The 16,575-nt window shown below is 31.4% G+C and overlaps 1 protein-coding gene across 1 annotated transcript in view; it reads right to left on the bottom strand.

The window, feature by feature from the left end:
* The window catches only part of LOC118198608 (PAX3- and PAX7-binding protein 1), a 111,182-nt gene extending 94,959 nt beyond the window's left edge, over nt 1–16,223 (bottom strand). Inside the window, exons 1-3 of the mRNA XM_035370333.2 lie at nt 15,737–16,223; nt 8,426–8,601; nt 3,977–4,076 (exon numbers count right to left, since the gene is read on the bottom strand). Coding sequence (XP_035226224.1) covers nt 3,977–4,076; nt 8,426–8,601; nt 15,737–16,007 — 547 coding nt within the window. The 5' untranslated portion in view covers nt 16,008–16,223. The remainder of the gene's footprint in view (nt 1–3,976; nt 4,077–8,425; nt 8,602–15,736) is intronic.
* Between the last annotated feature and the right edge of the window lie 352 nt (nt 16,224–16,575).

Below are 16,575 nucleotides of genomic sequence, written 5' to 3'. Positions count from 1 at the left end.
TTAGCTCTATATCTCAAATCTTTTTATTTTGCAATCATATAACCTTTGTAATATAAATTTCAATTACATGAAATCTTAATAAATAAAATTAAAAAGATTTTCAATACTTTTCAATTACCACTAGCATTACATCACTTGCAGTTTACCTCTCACTATGGTGTGCAGTCACTTTGACAGCAATGTAGCTAATGGGGGAAAAAATCAAGCACTTTTGAATTTTTTAATAAAATATGTTAAAACTCAGTTCATTATATTTACTTTTGTCATGGGGTTTAAATTCCTCCAAAATGTTTTTTTTAAATTTATTTTCTATTTTACAGAATTACAAGGCAACAATATCTCTTTTACAATAAAATCACTGATATTTATTATTTCTTATTTTTAAAATAAAACACAAGTATTAAAAATGAAATAAATAACTTGCATTATTTGTCTTTGCAATTTACACAAATGATTAATTTTGCAATTCTCCATATGTAAGGCCCACATACATATTTATTGCACCTTGCACAAACATTTAGTTTCATTTTTTTTTTTTTTTTTTTACATTTAATATGACATTGTTTATGCTTATTTTCAGAAGGAACACCGTTTAGGCTTCTCATGGTCACAAAAAGGTTCTTTGAAGAAATTTAATTTCCTTGCAGCTGTTCAGACACATCTAAAATAAAATCACCTCCTTATAAATAAATCAAGAATATTAAAATATGCATGTACTTTCCAACATCGGCGTGATGACTTGCCAAAATATTTTTGGGGTATTTGATCAAAGGAATTTATTCCATATTTATATTATAAAATCTTGCAACCTTGAATGTCCCCCTCCCATTTGATGTAATTTCCAGAGTTGGATGAAGTTGACAATTTTTTTAGAATATAATGAATATTTCACATTCATGTTCTCTTCCCCCCCCCATGACAGACTGTGCCAACATAGTTAATTCCTTTATTCCTAAATTGTTTTACTAAATTCAAAGAAGAAAAGAAATTGTCTGAAGGAACAATTTTTTCTGCTGTCACATAAGCAGTCAATTAACCAATAAACGGCATGCTACTTAATAGATCCTTCAACTGGTCTGCTTTAACCTTTTCCAAATAACGATATCCATTCATGCATTTTCTTTTGTGCATAAGCAAAAAGGCAAAATTTTGTTCTGAGTTTATTCAGATTACTGAATAGCAGCAGATACTGAATAAAGCAGCATTCTGTCTTTGCCAAGAATAATTGTTCACCAATTGTAATATCTTCATTTGGTTTGAAACACAATAAACAATTCTTAATAAATGCATTCCATAACTATGAAGCAAGAGCAAATGAATAAGTTTGTAATCTTTGCAATCTGGTTGATTTCAAATCAAAGTGCAAATCTTTCATTATTTCCGAAAATCTGTCCCTAGGGATTGTTTCACTAAAGGACTTTGTACTCCAGGATTTGGATCATTAACTGAAATATTTTCCCACTTGAAAAAAATTTTCGTACACTTCCCATATTCCTATCAATTACTTTTCTCTTAGCAAAAGTAGCTGGTCCACCTACATCTCGCAAAACATTTTGAAGAGAAAGTCTTCCCTGTGAATTTGCTGAAATAATTTCCTTTTCCCACACTATACCATCATTTTCTCTCTTTTCATTTTCTGATCGATTTTCTTCATTTTCAAAACATTTAATTTGCTTCCGTTTTCTAACTGAACCATGGTTTGTTCCATGCCTTTGTCATCTTTTTGGTTATCCTCAACTAAATTCTTGTTCAAAGCTAATTTGTTGAACTCCCCAATTAGAGTTTTAATCCCTTTAATTAGAGTTTAATTAGAGTTTTAATTTTAGAATCAAAACAATATGGAAATGATGAAGGAATGTCTTGTTCCTCCTTGGAACCAGATGGTGAAATATTATGGCAATTTCTTTTTGAAGGAATAACAGAACTGTCCATTGGTTAATCAGTATCACTTGGTATATTTAGAATAATTCAAGCTTCATCATATAAAACAGAACAAATATCTTTATTAGAACTAATTCCAGAAACAGAATGGTCAATGAATAATTCTTGTAAATCTTTTACCATTTCTTTTTTCAATAAATATTTTTTTCTAATAGTTCTACGCAGCATGATTAATAAGAACAGATTTTTAAAAAAAAATTATCAAAGAATTGAACAATTGTAGCATAGCACTACATGGCATAGAATAAGGCAAAGAACTTACAAAAACTCTCAGACAAGAAACATGAAACTCGTTTAACACATTAACATTTTAGGAAGGGTGAGCCTCACTTTGGTTCCAACCAGCTGTCCAATGACATGCATAAAAATTAAAAGAAAATCCAAACAAATTGTGTGAAGATGCTACTACACTTAGCCTTCTAATAAACAGGGAAGAAAAAAGTCAAAATAACCACTAGCCATAATTCAAAACAGGTCAAATAAATTATTTTGTTATCTTGATATATATTTCCGAAGTAAAATAACACCAAAATATATAAAAAGAAAATTAAAAATATACAAACAATTTAATTTCACTTGTGATGAAAATGCTTCTGTAACTCTATTGCTAAGGGGGGCACCAGTCATAACTGTGTGCCAAATGTAGCAAAATGTGTATTTTGGCTCACGAACAGTTATACAATGTTGTATTATGAATAAATGGAAAGAATAAACATCAATCTAGTAACATTCCCTTTGATGTTTTCTGTTTATTTATGGCACGCTCAACTCCTCCCCACAAAAAAAAGGAATCATCATTATGCAATTTTGGCAACTGCCAAATAACAAAATATCATTGAACATCATTGAGATGTTCTTTCAAGACAGAACTATCATTTATACTGGAAGACTTTGTTCAGAAAATAATAAAATTAAATTGATATTACTACTATTGGAGAAACAAAATGGTATTACAACAAAAGACTGTATCCCCCAAAAAAAGAATTTATAGAATGGATGCTGGTTTGAAGGTTCATGCATTCCTTTCTTCAGAGTTATTCACTTTATTTACTTCTGGCAGCAAGAGCTCAGTTTTGTCAAATGTAACTATTACTGATTCTCTGTAGAACTAGCAAGAATAATGATACATACTTTTATCTGTGAATTCCTATATTGGTCTTTGTTATTTCTATTTAAAAAAATAGCCATTCTTTTTATGAATCTGTATATATTGTTAAGGTTGCCATTTTTACATTTGGCATGAAATGATGCCTTACTAATTAAAAAAAATGCCAGATTTTTTAATATTCTCATATTGTTCATTACTTCAATACCTGAAAAAAACTGGTGAGATGTCGTTGTTTTCTCAATAATGTTTTACAAACATCTTGAAATTCCCGAAGGAAATACAAAGAATTCCCTAAAAAAAGTAAACAAATAATAAAGCATCATCTTTTCTTGACAGATATTATAAGCTATATAAACTGAAGCTAGGACTCTGTTATGTTATATAAAATGTAAAAGTTCGTAACTGATTCAGAAGTGTTCATATACATAATGTCAAGTAAAGGATTATAAAGCTTTAATTAGTGCAGCAGTGTTAAATTAACTGGCAAATATTGATATACACATTGTCAAGCAAAGGAATGCACATTTTTAATTAGTTCAGAAGTGAGTACATTTATTTTACTTGCAGTACAGAAAACAGTACTTTTCCATTATGCACCCGCCATGCATTTTGCAGTACTGTCGTAATAATATGCAAGTGCTTATTTAATTATTGTTACTTGCACACAGACACACACATAGTTTCCAGACAGTGCTATCATTGGGTCTTGGAATGTGTTTGGCTTCTTTCTCATACAGGCTAAAAAATGTGGCAAGCACATAATGGAAGAATTACAAGACAATTTAAAATTTTAACCTCTAATACCAGTTTCACTCATTAACAAATTTATAGAGAACAAACACTTCTAAGGAAATTTATATTAAAAAAAAAGACAAGTAAACCAAAAAAAATTGATTATTATGAATCTATATTGTAAACTTGACTAACTTTGTAAAACATTCTTGAAAGGATTGTTTTTCTCTTGGTCTTCATCTGATTCAACTTCCATATCTTCAGCATCATTTCCAGACAGAATATTCCATGACTCCTAGAATATATATGCAAATCAAATACAATACATATTTTTTAAATAATGATACACTAGTAGCTCAACTTTCCAGCATCCAACTAACTGGAAAGCTCTAGTAACCACATTATTTTAGAAACATTGTTTAGTAAAAAAATTAAAATCAAACTGGATTAAAAGTGAGTCTTTTAGTCTAAAGGTAAGAAATTGCGGAATAATAAGAAAGTGGAACAGTTTATAATTCAAAATACAATAAAGTTTATTTACAAATGCAAACAAAACTAATGCTTAGGTGTGCATTTGATTAGGTTTATGTCTTCATTCTAATACTTCAGATTTCCATCTTTAAAATTCTAATACATATACTGAAAAATTAGAAGGCAGGCACATTACTTAGCAGTACAGTCTATACGAAACTGCTAACAGATGGTGCTAGTAGTCCTTTCGAAAGCGCAGCATAACTAAATTCTAGGGAAGTCGAAGGAAGCGCAATTATCTGTTGTGAAATAAAGTAGTGCATAACCCCGTTTAAAAGACATCTTCGATCCTCCAAACACCCATATATAACATAATTTTTATTTGACTTATTGTTTTCATGTGTGATTTACTAATATGAAAAAGAATTGAAAAGTAGACAGTGAGTGCAGAACATTCAAAGATCAATGGGACTTTCAATATTTTGTGATTTCATCCCAGCAATAAAGCATTACGTTTAATTTACAACGAAACCACACCATTCTCAAAGAATGTAACTTTAAACATCATTATAAAACAAAACATTTTCAAAATTACTCATAAACAGGAAGTTTACGAAAAGAAAAATTTGATGCTTAACCCTTTGAGGGCCAACGTGCAGAGAATGAAGCGCAGTCACGGGACCAAACCCCCTGAAATGAAACGCCACCACCGGCCCACGCATTTTCAGCTGTTAAGCCTACTTTTACAGAAAAATTCATATAAAATCAACATTTTAATATAATGACCTCAATTTTTGAAGTTACGTATGTAATATACTAATTATTAATATGTATTAATATAAAGAATGTCACATTAATAGAAATAAATTAAACATGCAAAATTCAAAATACTAAAATTATAACTATAAGCATGAAAACAAATACTATACACATGAAAACAAAATTACAAATACGAAATGTAAAAGAAAATTAAGCAATAATTATCTGTAGGTAATTAAATTCCAATTTAATAATTCTGCTGTGAGTGGAATAATTCAAAACGAGATTTGACACACAGGACAATGGCGACTTTTTTCGCCGAGCATATGCCGAACAAGTAAGATGCATCATGCATCGACAAAGCTGATATCTTTTTCCTTCCGTAATAATGCTGTACAGTTACTTTTTAATTAACCAAGAAAGTCTAATCTCATGTTTTAAAATAAACTGGATAACTGGTACGCGTTTTTCCATCATGGAAGTTCGGCAATGTTACACGCATTATAGTCAGCTAAATGAGTTTTCCCACATTCTCCTAACAAAAAAAAAAAAAAAAAAAAAAAAAAGAGGAAGGAAACATTGAGCTGAATGCATTTCCCCACATTCTAATAACTAAAAATGGAAAGAATAAAAATGAAGACAACAACAACAAAAAAAAAGGGGGGAATTCCTAACAAAATAAACAAACAGGCCAGTATGTCTTTAACTTAAACAGCTGTGATTCCCAGTTTGTTTACACCAATAAATTTATCAAAACCAGAAGCACAAAACAGAAACTGATGCTCATACATGAAGGTCGAAAGCCACATGACTTAACCAATGTGAAAACCATTACCAGTTAGCACCATCTACTGGCATTTAAAATTTCAAATAAAATTGTTCCATTTTCATACTATGTTTACGCAATGCTGGGTTGGTAAGAGTGGAATCCTTGCATCGCATATACACGACACTTGCTATGAACAGGTTAAGCGCAAATTTCAATTGCAGCAATATTTGTTTACGTAAGACAATACTGAACAAGAGGCTGCAACTCGTGCCAGCTTTCATGTGGCTCTTGAAATCACAAAACGTGGGAAATCATTTACCGATGGAGAAATGATCAAAAATGCGTAATTGCAGTAGCCAAAGAAATGTACCCCAAAAACATAAATTAATTCAAAACTGTCAGTTTGTCAAACAAACACCATGGCTCCTAGGGTTGAAGACATAGCAGAAAATATATCTTCTCAACTGTCTCGCAAAATGGACATCTTGAGTGGTTTTCTCTGGCATTGGATGAGTCAACGGATATGTCAAATAATGCTGAGGTGTTGACTTTTATTCTAAGAGTAGATAAAAGCTATGAAGTATATGAAGAACTTGATATTGATAGTATTCATGACACGACTACTAGGGAAGATATTTTTAGAGTGGTTGCTCTTGTGTCAAAGGCAGTAGAAAATGATGGTGGTTCGATACCATTATTTTATATGATACTATTCATCAACAGTCTTTGTGCAGGAAATGTTTGGATATGTCAGAAGTTCTAAAACCAGTCATATCAGCTGTTAATTTCAACAGATCCACTGGGCTGAATCAACAACAATTCCACAAGTTTATTTAAGAGATAGGAGAAAATGACTTACCATATCATACTGTCGTACACTGGCTTAGTTGCAGAAAAGTCCTTCAGCGCTTTTTTTAACTTCGAGCACCGATAGAAATTTTAATACCAAATCATTATAGCAGAAAATAATACTATTTCAATCTCAATTATGTAAAAATATTTCACACATTTTAAAACATGTGAAATATTCAGCTACAGTACTGTGACTGAATTTCTCATCGATTTTGCAATTGAAGCTTTGAGTGCTTTAAAGATAAATTTTAATACTTGTTTCTCAGACTTTGATATCATTGCGAATGAAATTAAGATTTTTCAAAATCCTTTAGATACTGACATTAAAACCCTTGCCCAGAACTTCAAATGAAAATTACTCATTTACAGTGCAGTGATATAATTAAGAAAAAATTTCCAAACTCATCTTTGTTGAAATTTTATAAGAGTCTTCCACTGGTACAATTTGATAATTTGCATAAATTTGCTAGTGTGCTGTTTTCTGTTTTTGGTACTACTTACTTGTGTGAAAAAACTTTCTCCGAAATGAAGTACACAAAGAATGATTACAGATCTAAGTTAACCAATGAGCATCTTAAATCTGTCTTAATAATTGGTACAAGTCCAAATTGATCAACAACTACAAACTATTGTCCGTGGAAATCATAATTATATAAATCTCATTAGTATCTATTTTTTACAAGAGGCCATTAAGCTTTATCTAGCAAGTAAATAAAACCAAGTTATTACTATTCTGTGTTTTTTATCCAACTTATCAAAGCAACAACATGCCATTAGCTGTTGTGGGCCGGAAATTTATAATAATAATGACAACCAAACTATAAGCATAGTATTTAAATGTTTCATGAAATTCTTGAAAGTTTACTTTAACTAATTATAGTGCTTTCAATTACTCAGAAAATACAAATATGAGATGGGCACAAAATCTACCTTGTCTACAATTTAACACAGTACATAAAATTTTCAACAGCAATGCATAAAAATTAAAAATAAATAATTCATTCCTAATTCTTATAAAAAAGAAAAAGCATTCCTAGTATGCATGCTGATGGCAAAAAATAGATGCATATAATTCATACCTAAAGTTTTGATAAAGTCAATACAAGCCCATTTGTTAACAAAGAGAACAAAGGACTGTTGCAAATTAAAAAAAAACTGAAAGCTTTCAGATCTTATATTATGCCCAAAGGGGCATTTTTTTAACATTTTGTGTGTGACCTTTATTAATTAAATATCATATTCTTTGCACTTAAACCATAAAATTCAATTCAACAGCAATATCACAAAATAATTTAAAAACAGCATATCTTTAGAACTTCTGATACACAGTCTCACACACTAAAGATAAAATTCTCCCCCCCCTGTGCAGTGTCACCATTGCTCACTTTGAAATCATTGAGTTTGTTCATCAAAAATTTGTTAAAGTTTTACAAAATATGAAATAGATAATAAAACAAATTCCAAATTTGGTCTTCCACATGCCCATATTCGAGTGAAGGACTACGTTATTCAAAATTTGATGTCTCTAGGAACTGTAGTTTTTTCACAGTGCAAGAAACATGCATACATTCCTGCAAATTCTTAATTATTTAATTTCTTTAAATATAATGCAGGGCTCTAATATTTGGAGGCCACAATCTGAAGAGTGAAACGCCTTTTATAAAGAACCAACGCAAAATGCCAAAACAAAATTAATAGCCCTTCTCGGCAAATTGCTCCTTTGAACTAATAAATAAATAAAACAGTAAAATTTAAAGGAAATATTAATGTAAAAGGAACTATTTAGTTCTTACATTGGATTTACTTTTGTTGTTAGTATTGGAATCACACTGCACATCCTCCCGAGGATCTTCCTTTGCAGTAGTGCTAGTAGAAGCTTGACTTTCTTCCTTCTTCTTTTTCTCTTTTTCTCGCTGCTTTGCTAATCGTCTGCTGTAGTTGGATTTCTTTAATTTAAATACTTCACCATCTGAAATTTCAATAAAATGAATATAAAATTCCTAAACAAAGAAATAATATATGGTACTTTTTTGTTACAGCAATCCCTGAGACTGAATCGCCAATCAACTAAGATATCTTGACAAAATCTAGCTGCGTATTCTTATACCTGACTACATAGTCGTATATACAGCACTGTGTTGCATTTTTGCTCTCATCACATGTTTTTATTTTATTAATTTTTGATGAGGTTTTAAAAATTGCATTGTTTATTAAAAATATATTCAATACTTTTTTGCATGTATGTGTAAATATGACATTAACATTCTTTAATTTATTTTTTAACTTTTATTCTTCAAAAAATGAGGTGGATGCCATATTATTTTTTAAAGGAAGAGATGTTTTACCTGACAAATGCATATGCAAAAATGGCAACAACGTGAAACTTATGTTAACAATGAAAGCATTTGTAGGTACAATGTTAAGAACTGGAAAAAGAAGTGCCTCTGTGTTGGAAACTGGTTCAGTGGTTCTAGATTAACATTCGTCACCGCTATTATATTTATATATTCTTGGGAAAAAAAACTGACTTCCATGAAATGGTGTAACAAATGGCTAAATATGTATGAAACAACTGCAGTTTTTAACGAATCATTGAAAGGAATTTCCAAATTATGGCCTTGTAAAATAGATTCTTAAAAAAATTCTCAGAAAACAACATGCCAGTATTATTTTGTTACTATTATATATTGTTTATTTTTACATTTGCGCTTTACAAGCTTGGTGACATTATAACTGAAATTTGGCATAAATCTAAAATTTCCAAATATGGTTGGCAGCCACTAAAACAAAGAAGTACCAAATAAATACAGTACAAAGTCTAAAATCTGGATGTCAATATTCAGAATGATCTAACATCCGAATCTCCCAACTAGCACTAGAAGTCATAACTTTTTTCCAATTCCACTGGTTACCTCCTTGCATTTTTTTACTAAAATCATTGAATTGTTTGTATACATTAGCATAAAAGGCAGATTTATTATTAATGGAAGAGTTTAATCAATATGGATAAAGCATTCTTACTGCAAAACATACAGAGATTCCTTAAAAAGGTCTATTAGTCTCTAAAAAGTCTAACGATTAGGTGCTATATCTAAAATTTTGATAGTTATATTATTAAAGACATGAATTTTAAAATACTGAAGTTCCTTGGTAGTGGAATTAATACTATTTTTGTTGTTAGAAATTTTCTTAATGTGGGATCTATGGTTATTTATTCTAATGTTAAGATTATTCTTAGGGTTGATCTTTACATTACGGTAACTTGGCGATTTTTTGGCGAAAATTTGGTGACCAACTCCCCTACAGCAACCCTCTATTTTTTTTCCCCCGCCGCAATTTTGTCTTCACGAAGTAAAGACATGTTTCTTTTCTTCTTATCTACTGAACACTTCTTCCAACAATCTACTAGCCGAATTACACTTATGCTAGAAATTTTATCAAACAAAACTGCTTAATCATGACAAATATTCACTGCAAAAGTCGGAAAAAGTGCACAATACCATACACCTTACGCGTTTTTCAAAATAACACATACACATAAACCATGTACACGCCGACTTATTTTTACTTAAAAAAACATCCCAGAATTGCACAAAAATGGCATTGCGCACACTCTTCACTATATCCATGTACACTGCTTTTTTCTCATAAATTCGAAAAATTTCACGAAAATACATGACAATTTTCTCAATCTTTAAACCCGGTAAAAAGAACATATATGAAATTACCTGATCGCGAAAAAGTATTTACCCTTTACAAATATGAACATTTCCACATATAAAATAAATAAAATATCCAAAAACTTTTACCTCTAAATCATCTATTACATTATACACGTCACCAACGAATTCATACATGAAGCATTACAAATATTTAGTATCAAATATTTAAATTATTTCCATGCACGTTTATTTCAACTTAAACGTAAACCAAATTCCTACAAGCATAAAATTCACAAAATAACTATCATTTCATTAAAATATCACTGAACCATGTACACGTCGACTTATTTTTACTTAAAAAAACATCTCAGAATTGCACAAAAATGGCATTGCGCACACTCTTCACTATATCCATGTACACTGCTTTTATCTCATAAATTAAAAAAATTTCACGAAAATACATGACAATTTTCTCAATCTTTAAACCCGGTAAAAAGAACATATATGAAATTACATGATCGCGAAAAAGTATTTACCCTTTACAAATATGAACATTTCCACATATAAAATAAATAAAATATCCAAAAACTTTTACCTCTAAATCATCTATTACATTATACACGTCACCAACGAATTCATACATGAAGCATTACAAATATTTATTATCAAATATTTAAATTATTTCCATGCACATTTATTTCAACTTAAACATACACCAAATTCCTACAAGTATAAAATTCACAAAATAACTATCATTTCATTAAAATATAATTAAATTCAAAAACACCACTTAAAATATACATGAGCACATACATTCAATTAATAAAAATTACCTTACAATCCTAATTACTTTAAACTAAATCATTGCTAATAACAATTTTCCCAATAATACCAAATTCCTTTCCACCTTACATTTCCAACAATGCATAAAAATAATTAAAAATACTAACTTACCTAATCTCCTTCAGAATCTTCATTACGTGGCGGATACACTTTTCTTCATTCTCTTTCAGAATCTTTAAAATCATACTTATCTTTCAAAGCAAGATACCACGTAAAATAAATAACATAATAAAACATGTTTATTTCTCTCTCACACAACCTTAAAAAACATTTCTTACTATCCTTTTCAATACCACTAAATACCCATTTCGAATTCACTTTACTTACGGCCATGGGATCCAAAAATTCACAAACACTATTTCACACAACACAGAATAAAGCCAAATACAAAATTCCCAGATTTTTCCCCATTAAAGAACAGTAATTCGTCCATTAAAATCACATGACATATCCCATGATCTCTCATTTCCCTCACACAAAATAATGCGTAATCAGAACTAAATACTACTCACATAAAGTCTAACTAACCTAATCTTCTTCCGAATCTTCCTTACATGGTGGATACACTTTTATTATGGATTCAATAAAATTACTGAACGATTTTTTTTCCGAATTTTTCCTCCAAACTTCCTCCGCTAAATAAAAAGCAAAATTCTCCTTCTCGCAATGCCTAGGAATGGCACTTTTTATACCACTCCAGGTGCCCTCTATTGTGTTCATATGCGCACCACTTTCCGGATCTTTAAAATAATACTTATGGTTTACAGCAAGATGCTTAAACCCTTCATCCTCCAAACATTGATATGATTTCCAACAATCTGAAATAATTATACTACCCGGTAAAATATATTCTTTTATAAAACTCAATAAACAATCTTTACTTCTATCTCGCACAACCTTAAAAAAACATTTATTACTACCCCTTTCAATCCCACCAAACACCCATTTTCCTTCCACTCTCCTACCTCTCTCATACTTACGCTTCCCAAACTTACTCTCATCAATTTCCACAATCACATTCATACCACCAAGCATACCCATATCATTTTCGCAAAATTCCACGCACACTTCCCTACAAAAAGAATTCCAATCAGCTGCAGTCCTACTACTAATTTCTAAATCTGAAATCCAATAGTCAACTGGCAATCTATTCACCCAATAATAAGAAATCAATAAAATCTCACCCATACTCAAACGACTTTCAGCAAACCACATACTCTTCCTTATACTCCGTTTCACAAAATGTGCATTTTCACCAGATTTCTTGCACTGCCATTCAAACTTATCACTAATATCCTTCCTTTCACACAATCTCATTTCATTCCCACATTTTGGACATTCATACTTATCCGCAATTAAACCTACACTCATGCACCATTCCACCAATTCTTTTGAATTATCACACAAACGTATTAAAAATTTCAAATTTACTTTAGACAGCGCCATACAATCCCAAAATTATTCAACCCTACTTCACACAACACACAATGAAGCTTAATACAAAATAATATATATCCACAGATACTTCTCCAAATTCCCCCCTTTTCCGATTAAAGAACCTTAATTCGTCCATTAATATCACATGACATATCCCATGATCTCTTCCGATTAAAGAACCGTAATTCGTCCATTAATATCACATGACATATCCCATGATCTCTCATTTCCCCCACACAAAATAATGCGTAATCGGAACTCAGTACTCCTCACATTATTACCAAAGTCCCAGGTAGTAACCTTTATCGCCTCCAAAATGTCGCCAAACTACCAGTTACCGTAATGTAAAGATCAACCATTCTTAGTTTGCCCAATGTATACTAGATCTCGTGTATTACATGTAAAACAGTAAATGCAGTTAAATGTTTTTCAAAGCATTAGTTGTTTAGTAGCTGTAGGGTTGAGAGGAGTAGCATTTGTCTACATGTTAATCAGTTAGAACTCTATATAGATGAAATATTATGAGCACAAGGAAATGCCGGAGCAGTGTCGATGCGTAGTTATGCTAAATTGAAGAGGAAGTATTCTAATAGTGTCGTATGCCAATAATGTTAACTCAGCTATATCCAAAAACGGTTGATCTTTGGATTATGGTAACTTGGCGATTTTTTGGCGACCAACTCTGCTACAGCAACCCTTTATTTTTTTTATCACCGCCATTTTGTCTTTACGAAGTAAAGACATGTTTCTTTTCTTTTTATTTACTTAATACTTTTTCCAACAATCTACTAGCTGACATAGCTTTACATAGTGCCATGCAATCCGAAAATTAATCAACACTATTTACTAAAACTAACAACACACAATGAAGCTATTCCAAATCAACCCCCTTTTCCAATTAAAGAACTATAATTCGTCCATTAATGTCACGTTTCACACAACACAGAATATAGCTAAATACGAAATTTCCAGATTTCCCCCCTTTTCCGATTAAACAACTGTAATTTGTCCATTAATGTCACATGACATATCTCATGATCTCTCATTTCCCTCACACAAAATAATGCCTAATCGGAACTGAGTGCTTCTCACATTATTACCAAAGTCCTAGGTTTATCTTAGTCTTAAGTCTAGTTTAACCTTTATCGCCTCCAAAATGTCGCCAAACCACCAGTTACCATATTCCAAAGATCAGCCCCAAAAACTTAACAGTTGAGGCAGATTTAATTGCATTTTTATTTGCAATTGATAATTTGTGGCCACAATCACTTGGCACTCTAGTCGTGCCTTTCCATAGAAGATTTACATTTTTGATGTTGTTGAGATACAAAGCAAGGCAGCGAAATTACATCTTAGCAGATTAGAGAGCAAAGCTGAACGTAGTTTTTGCATGTCCGAAAACCGCGTTTTTGGAGACATTTTAGGCTTAAAGTTCGAAATATAGACAAAAAATTTAGATAGTAATACGGCAGCGTGTACTTATGCAAGATGGAACCACATGAAGAGAAAAGTTTTGGTTTGCAATTTGGTCAAGAGACATCTGCATTAAAGGTTACGTAAGATCGTATGATTAATTTGAATGATGCAGTTTAGACTTAAGCGCTATTTTTAGGACAGGTAGATGAAGTTCCCAAATGAAATAGAAAATAAAAGAGGTTTTAGAGAATTAAATTTAGAAGTTTGCTTTCATATTTTTTTATCTTACATAGATATATATATCTTTTAATTTTTTTATAAAATAAACCGGTACAACTCTGATATGCACCCTAATTTCACCAAATGTAGCGATATATGTTCTGCGCTGGTTATTGACGCGATTGCATTTTCTATGGCAACCCTGTTGACGTTGAACAATCTTTCACTGGAGCTCGTTGATTCGCGTCTGTGTCTGAGAAGATGGGAGGGAAAGATAAAATGGTAGAAGTTGTTGAATTGAAGTTCGGCAAAAGAAATATCATTGTGGCCATCCTGTTGAGGGGTAGTGGGTATTTGGAGGTGTGGAAAGAGGGTCTGGGAGATTATTTTTAATGGCTGTGCATGATAGAAGTAGGGATTTGTGATTTTATTTATTTGTGAACCATAGTATGAATTTTCAGGAGTGTGTCTGGCTGTCATGTAAATACGATAGTGATTATGTAGCGACATGTTAAAGGCAGTATGAAATTAGTATCTGCTGCTCGAAGAAGCATTAATTCATGGTAAGTGCATTTTATTTTATTCTTGTTCTTATTTTGTAGAATGTTATGCTCATTGTTATTTAGTATGAATTTCTGTCGTTATTGTTGTTTTTGAAACAGAACACTGTGTACATGGTATTATTTGAAATTTATTGTTATTATGTTATTTTATTAAAGCGAGGTGTGCGTAGATCATAAATTCGTTCCTTGCCTAAATTGCGTAATTCGTAGATGTTTTTTTAAGTTTAAATAGTGTGTACATGGTATTCTTTGAAATTCATTGTTGTTATGTTACTTTATTAAAGCGAGGTGTGCGAGCTCGTAGATTCGTTCGTTGCCTACATTGCGCCATTCGTAGATTTTTTTTAAGTTAAACGTGTCGCTGTGTACATGGATTCTTGTCAAATATTTTTGGTTAGAAACTTTACATTTTTGCTATCTAAATTTTTTGTTTTTGTTTCGGATTTTTAGCTTAAATCGTGTGTTCAAAACGTAGTTTTTGCATGTGCGAAAAACGCGTTTTTGGAGACATTTTAGGCTTAAAGTTCGAAATATAGACAAAAAATTTAGATAGTAATATGGCAGCGTGAAGTTTCTCGCCAAAAATGTTTGGTGAGAAATTTGGCGACTTGAGGGCACATATCAGAGTAGTTCCAATAAACCCTATTTATTTATATGATATCACTTAAATCTGTTTTTTATTCATAAATACTGAGATTTGGTGATTACTGTATGAAAATTAGTACAATTAATATGCCAACTTTATACACAAACATATACGCGCACATAAATAATGCGAAATTCCTGCTCTTTATTATATGACATGCCTCATATTGTTATAGGGCTCTTCAGTGCACCTATGCTTTGTAAACTAACAGAAACTTCAGCTATATTTACTGTTGGCAAAACATTGAAGTTTACTCTCGTACTATACACAAATGCAAACAAACAGCAAAAAGATTTTAATACAAAATAATACACTTACCATCTTCTTCATCGTGAAAGCTCAAAAGTTTTGTACCTTTTGGCAAAGTGGCGTCAGTTTTCTCTTCTTTTTCCCTCTGCAGAGGTACCGTTGAAAAATTAGAAGCCGAAGCATTATTATCTACCTCTACAGATGTTGAAGGTTTATCTTTTACATCCGTTTTAACACTTTTAGCCTTGTTTTCTGGAAGCTCAGAAGTACTTTCATCCTCAGAGTCTGGCCGAGCTTCGCGCTGTCGAAATTTTCGATTCGGTTTCTTGAACAGACCCATTTTACTATACAAAATTTTATATGACGAAGTCTTTATTACTAATTACTTTATTACAAGTGAATGATACTCAAAAAGAATCATATATTTAATATTAATAGCATGCACTTCTTTGCTTCAAAAATATAATGAAACATATAAATAATATTACGTCGGCTAACACAAATAAACTTAGAAATCAAATACACATTAATTTGCATTCTGCACATTTACGCACGCCTTTCAGCCTGCTGTTAAAGAGTAAAGAATGGTGTAAAACGATGGTGAATGGTAGCAAACATTAATTTTTTAATGGTACCAAGGAAGTGAAAATGAATGAATATAATGAAGTGAAAAGATTTGCGAAGTGAAAAATCTCACTCCAAAAAATTATCATTCTGTTCCGCCAAAGTTAGTTGAACTGATTGTAGTATGAAAAGGGAAATTTCAACTTGAGTTCCGTGGTTTTTCTTCTCCTAGGAAAGGCCTGATAAACATTCAGTCCTCATCAAATTAAATTGCACAGTGTCAAACGTAGGAATAGCGTGGATATGTGTACACCTGCAATAGATAATGCGGATATTGTTGAGAG

Source organism: Stegodyphus dumicola, chromosome 4 (genome assembly GCF_044657685.1).
Source record: "Stegodyphus dumicola isolate Sdum_Otavi_A_Nest chromosome 4, ASM4465768v1".
In the NCBI taxonomy this organism is placed as follows: Eukaryota; Metazoa; Arthropoda; class Arachnida; order Araneae; family Eresidae; genus Stegodyphus; species Stegodyphus dumicola.
The sequence above is the reverse complement of the archived record's forward strand: the minus strand, read 5'-3'. Positions and strand labels throughout refer to the sequence as shown.